At 36.6% G+C, this 6,512-nt stretch overlaps 1 protein-coding gene across 4 annotated transcripts; it reads right to left on the reverse strand.

Annotated features, from left to right (window-relative positions):
* Window positions 1–883: 883 nt before the first annotated feature.
* LOC121320551 (S-formylglutathione hydrolase-like) lies at window positions 884–5,814 on the reverse strand. Of its 4 annotated transcripts, none has more exons than XM_041258974.1 (9): window positions 5,716–5,814; window positions 5,005–5,083; window positions 4,543–4,631; window positions 3,852–3,950; window positions 2,729–2,853; window positions 2,275–2,394; window positions 1,876–1,974; window positions 1,498–1,665; window positions 884–1,169 (listed from the first exon to the last, which is right to left on the reverse strand). In XM_041258974.1, the coding sequence occupies exons 2-9, from the start codon at window positions 5,070–5,072 to the stop codon at window positions 1,089–1,091; spliced, it is 849 nt and encodes a 282-aa protein (XP_041114908.1). In that variant the 5' UTR covers window positions 5,073–5,083; window positions 5,716–5,814; the 3' UTR covers window positions 884–1,088. The 4 variants fall into 4 exon arrangements, with proteins under 4 accessions (XP_041114908.1, XP_041114909.1, XP_041114907.1 ...); XM_041258975.1 differs by having other exon boundaries at window positions 5,005–5,080; window positions 5,716–5,810; XM_041258973.1 differs by lacking the exon at window positions 5,716–5,814 and adding an exon at window positions 5,482–5,636 and having other exon boundaries at window positions 5,005–5,080.
* Window positions 5,815–6,512: the final 698 nt, after the last annotated feature.

Genomic DNA, 6,512 nt, shown 5'->3' on the forward strand with positions numbered 1-6,512 from the left:
AACTGCTGCATCTTGAGTAGGAACATGTTTTCCTGCTAGTTTGTGTATGTGTATATATATATAAGATGACACTGCTAGTATGGGGTGTGGTGGTGTGTTATATACTGTGTGTATATATATATATATATATATATATATATATATATATATATATATATATATATATATATATATATATAGTTTATGCATTTCTTTTCTTTAAAGTTGGCTGTATGATACGAAACTATCTTCAATATTTTCTAATACTGCTTTTTATGTAACCTTCATGAGTATGGCTATTAGGACTTCAAACAGTTTTTGTACAGTATTCAATGTGCAATGTCGTACACACGTGAAATGTTTTGTTTTTTACCATCTCAACTTCTGTAAATAGTGTACATACTGTAGTACAAATATTACTTTTATTTAACAGTAAACCTTTTATTTGTAAAAAGCAAAACTGCCTCCTATTTTTTACGTGTCTCTTCTGAGTGTAATGTATCAATACTGATAAAACTGGTTAAATGCCTTTTGGGTGGGGTCTAGGTCACATAATGTACTGTAATGTTTCAGAGGGCCATCATATTTTAATATTGCCAGCTTATTTTATCTACACCCCCTCTATGTTAGCAACTCTTAACATAAAAAATAAGATCTTAACAGTGGTGGATCTAAACATCGCCACTATTTCATTAATAATATGGGACCTTTTGTGTATTAAGAACCTGGAAAGTCAAACATCCAACATTTTTTTTTTTTTTTTTTTTTTGTGTGTGTGAAGATCTGTAAAATGCTACTGTAAAGCCTACTTTAACAGTTTAAACAGCGGTGGTATTTTAGATCTGTCATAATATCTGTATATACATTCTTACAGGAAGTGAAGAAAAAAAAGGACAACTATACATTTGTTGAACAAATCGCAGTTTATTGCAAAATGTATTTTAATACTTGCATGTTCCCATCCTGTACAGTCAACATTCTGATCAAAGCGAAGCCCACACCATTACAAAATCGCTGACTGATAGGTAGAACATTTCATCGACACACATATTCAGACTGTTCTCTGATGAGCAATGTGCAACAAGCCCCCAGTGACAGCTGATGAATTCTTAAGCATTCAGGTACTTGGCGTGGTGCTTGATGTGGTTGCTAATGAACGAACAGACAAAGTAATAACTGTGATCGTACCCCTAGAGAGAAATAAAACACAAAAGAGGACATGAAGTGCCAGGAAAACATGAACCACACACAGCCCTTTACAAGCTCATCAACTAAATGTCTGTTGTTTCTTTCTGGTGTGGTAACTTGCTTTCTTTCCTTTCTGAAAAAATGTACTACTGACTATTTGGAGACTCTAGGCCTTACTCTAACCAAAATACTGCCTTTGACTGTTTATTGACTCTGAAGACCATAATTACAAAAAAAAAAAAAAAAAAAAAACTTGTGGAAGATGTAATAATATACTAACAATTTTAAACAACATTAAACAAAAACCAAAGACAGGATAAGTATACACACCTGCTGCAGTCTGAAGACCACAGGGATTTTCTTTTCTGTACAAGCAGCAATGAAGTTATCTGGGAGCAGCTGTCCTGCAGCCAGAAACTGATCATCTCTGCCCTGGTCAATGAGGATGTCCAGCTGTGGGCCGGAGTACGCACTCACCAGGACTGTAGCATCGTAGCTCTACAAAGACAATAAAAAAATAAAACACCACACTCTGAGGTTTATACATTGATCTAAATAGTGGTGGATAAAACAGAAGTAATCCAACACTAGATTAGATGCACTCCTTCCTTTATCAGTCTACACCGAAGCTGGTATCTCTTTTAGGTCTCATTTTCCTACTGCGAGTTATGGCTTAAATATTCAGTTGAACAAACCCCTAAAACGTACCTCCCATTTCGATTTATCCGAGCCCAAATATCCGCTGAACGCTTTCTGTCCCCAGGGACACTGCATTGGGTTGCAGATCGGAGCAAAGGCTGAAACAGACTGGAGGGATGGGAAAGAAAAATATTAACAGACCTTTTTACATATTTTTATCATTCTAGATGTGTTTTCTAATTTGATTTGGTTACAACGTGGATAAGTTGATGAACCTTTTTGTAATATTAGAAATGCATCAAGGTACTCTAGTTTGCATATGGTGTACTGCTTCCCCAGTGAGCATTTTGAAAAGGCAAGAGACACACTTTTGTCATGTTTGAATACAGAAATGCAGATAATTTACGCAATGTAGTCTACAATGACTTCTGAAATGCAGTAACTTCTGTCCTACTGCTTAAGTTATACCTTATATTTCCCAGGGTTCTTGAGGGCACAGATCAATGCCCCATGCCCGCCCATGGAATGTCCAGAAATTGACATCCTTTCCGAGTCGGCAGGAAAGTTTGAGTTGATCAAATGAGGGAGCTGCAGATCATTAAATAAAACTTACATTACATATTTATATAGATAGATAGACACCAAAAATAGCAGGGGAAGAAGTATTAAATTGAGGGTGGCATTTGAGCATTTACTAGAAACAAAAATAAAATTAAAACATTTTAAAATGCCGTAACTATTAATCACACATTACTGAGAAAGTACCACTGAATGCACACTAAACAGTTCATATTTGTTCACTATCAAGACAGGGTGTTGCCCACATCTCTCTTAAATTTGATGGATATTTCAGTGTACAAATTGTCTCCTTACTAGTTCATCCTAAATTGTAATATCAGTGTAAAGTTATTAAGCTAAATACCTCTTCTGTGATGTAGGAGTACATTCGGTAATTTACTTTCCACTGGTCCTCTGTGGCGTTCACATAAAACCCAGCTCCTGTACCGAAGTCCCAGCTCTCATCCTCTCCTTCTATATTACAGCCACCTGGAAAGATGGATCCTGTTAATTCCATCATTCTAAACAACCATCCAAGAAACCACAATGCAAATGTCTTTAGAAAACACAACCCATCACAGTAATTCACTGCCTTTTGTAGGAACTATCACATTTGACTTCTGAAGTTAATATTTCTATTAAGGGTGAAAATATTAAATTGTGTATCAATGAATCGTGATACTTTCTTTACATGATCTATCGTATTGTAACAGAGGACCATTTGTTTCATGATACACAACCAAAAGCACATCAAAGCTCATTGTAGTAAGCCAAGTGGTTTGTGATTGAAGAATAAGTGTTTATAGTCATTTTAATAAATGAAATAGTCCATCATTAAATGATCATTTGATCTTCTTATAGTAGCACGAGGACCAGCCCATGTATCGCAATGCATACGATACTGTCATCAGCATATGTATTAGTGTATTGTTACAGCCATTTTACCTTTCAACGGTACTTCTTGACATGGGCTTTTAACACACTGAGTTGAACTACGTTCAGATTAGCAAGTTGAGATTTTCCCTGAAGACAGTTTACTGTAAGTGTAAGTAAGTGAAATCACTTACGAGAGCAAACCCCTAGTTGATTAATCAAGGAAAACAACACGGTTTAACTACTGAAACACACAATAACCTGCAGTCATTTCATTCATCAGCTAGAACACATCTTTAGGGTCCCACATTTGACATGCATACTGCTGCTGCTATTATACACTACCTGTCAACCTGCTGAGTTACACTTCCTCCATACAATGTTCACCGCTGATTCCCACGTTGGCAACAAAATCTGTAGCCACCTCTTGAGGTGTTGTGAGATACAGCCACCAGAGAGGTGGCACTATCCTACAGCAAAACATTCCCTGCGTTTTTCTGCTGATGTGTACCATATTGTCACAATGTCAATCAAGGTTCTTCTGTAAAACACTGTGTAGACCTGAGGAGATACACACACACCACTGGCACTCACATTGTACACATCACACTTACGGGGACTGGTGTCCGGGGAGACGATAATGATTCCATGCTCAGCTGCTTCTTGCTGGCTGCCTGCTTTAGTAATGAAATTCTGTTCTGTGCATGTTAACCCTATAAAGAAAAAAGTAATATGATTTTATTCCAGTGCAAACATTGAGCCAACTGTTTTTTTTTTCTGTTTTGTTCATCTAATCAAGCTTATGAGTTGATTAGATGAACCTACCAATCACAACTGGATTTTTTACAAACAGCTGGTTTATGATACCGCATTAAAATGTTCTAAAAAAAAATCCAGCTGTTGTTTATCCCAGATGGGTACACGGTGATCGTAGGAATCGCAGACAAAAAGTACACACAGACAAATAGAAAAATAGGTTAAATATTGTAAGTATGGTTGATTTTATTTTACAAACCCCCTTAAAACTGGCACCCAAGTCCATACTATGATGGTCTTATTATAACTCCATGGGCTCTTCAGCCTCCTTAATCTGGACTTCAATTTTATATACAGGCCCATTCCCTCAAAAACAAATTGCTGAATCACGGCTGAACCATCCTGTTAATAGAATTGTGCAAGACACTATCCCCATTATTTTTCCCAGGGCAGGTGGGCAAAATCTATGCCATAGTGATGTATTGGTGGGGAAGCTAAAGTCGTTTCAATGATAAGTGTTTTGTTCTATTAAACGTACAGTAAACTTACCTGACAGCCAGTACAGCACAGGACATTTTCCACCTTCTGCTTTTGGAGGTAAATAAATACCGAACCTCATCTTGCATTTTAGTTCTGTGCTGTAAAATAATGGAATTTGTCAGATGACACGTGATCTTTGGTAACGGTTTCCAAATAATGCACTGCACATAACTGCTTTAAAAGGTACTGTAACATAGCTGGAATTCTTCGTGTATATTATATATATATATATATATATATTATATCTATCTATTATAATACTATAATATCATATATATATATGGTGTGTGTGTGGTAATAAGGAGAAAATTACATATGACGAACATTATATTCGTAATGAACATATTGAGCAACTTGGGTTACTATTACTATTATTACTATTATTATTATTATTATTATTATTATTATTATTATTATTATTATTTATTTCGTTATTTCGTACGAATTCAGAGATAAAAATAATTACTGCACCTGTCATGCTCAAATACCTTCTGGAAACCATCAAAGCACTTGTTGGAAGAAACCAGAGTCAGCGCCATTGCTTTAACTGCTAAATACAACATACAGACCGTTATTAAACTGCATTAATGAAGTCGGCAGAACAGTTACCTAGTAACAAAAACTTTCTGAAATTAAGTTTCTTCAAGAAAACCAAACAACTGTCTTTCAAAGTAGTGCTTCACTCATATCGCATTCTGCTATGCACAGGCAAACCTGAATGAGTGCTGTGATTAATTGTAACCAAACAACTATAGCCTACAGTAGTACTATATTAGTCACTGTCTCTATTAGTCTGAACCACACAGCAGTAACTGCACTTCGTAAGGGCCTAGAAAAACGTACTGCGTTCACTTGCTGGTAGCTAAAACCAGCGACACCGATGACTTCTACATTTAAAACATTTACCAACGAATCTGGAAAACGAATTAATAAATAAGAAATTCTAACCTGTATAAGAAGACGTATGCAAACGAATGGTATACAGTTTATGTCTAGTAATGACCCGAGCGACTGCAGTCAAGAATGGTGCTGCAGACATGCCATACAGTTGATCACAATGTCTGCAAAACTAACGTACTTTATTATTATTATTATTATTATTATTATTATTATTATTATTATTATTATTGCGCTTTCTTTGTGCACACTGCAGTTCAAATAGGAGTGTTCTGTATGGCGTACCTTTTTGCTCTTATTATTTAATATCGTCCTCCAGTTAGCACTAAACAGTTACAGTGCACACGGTCCAGGCTGCGTTGCGTGACGAGAAACGTCAACGTGCATGTGCACCCACCCCCTAGATCTCTCTAGATCTCAAAAGTGAAAGTGAAGTCTTCGCGTACCAAAAGTAGATTGTCGTGTAATGACACAAAGTGGCCGCTAGATGATGCTGGCTACAAATATATAAGAACATAAGAACATAAGAAAGTTTGCAAACGAGAGGAGGCCATTCGGCCCATCTTGCTCGTTTGGTTGTTAGTAGCTTATTGATCCCAAAATCTCATCAAGCAGCTTCTTGAAGGATCCCAGGGTGTCAGCTTCAACAACATTACTGGGGAGTTGATTCCAGACCCTCACAATTCTCTGTGTGAAAAAGTGCCTCCTATTTTCTGTTCTGAATGTCCCTTTGTCTAATCTCCATTTGTGACCCCTGGTCCTTGTCTCTTTTTTCAGGCTGAAAAAGTCCCTTGGGTCGACACTGTCAATACCTTTTAGAATTTTGAATGCTTGAATTAGGTCGCCACGTAGTCTTCTTTGTTCAAGACTGAACAGATTCAATTCTTTTAGCTTGTCTGCATATAACATGCGTTTTAAGCCCGGAATAATTCTGGTCGCTCTTCTTTGCACTCTTTCTAGAGCAGCAATATCTTTTTTATAGTGAGGTGACCAGAACTGCACACAATATTCAAGATGAGGTCTTACGAGTGCATTGCACAGTTTTAACATTACTTCCCTTGATTTAAATTCAACACTTTTCA

Source organism: Polyodon spathula, chromosome 9 (genome assembly GCF_017654505.1).
Source record: "Polyodon spathula isolate WHYD16114869_AA chromosome 9, ASM1765450v1, whole genome shotgun sequence".
Classification (NCBI taxonomy): Eukaryota; Metazoa; Chordata; class Actinopteri; order Acipenseriformes; family Polyodontidae; genus Polyodon; species Polyodon spathula.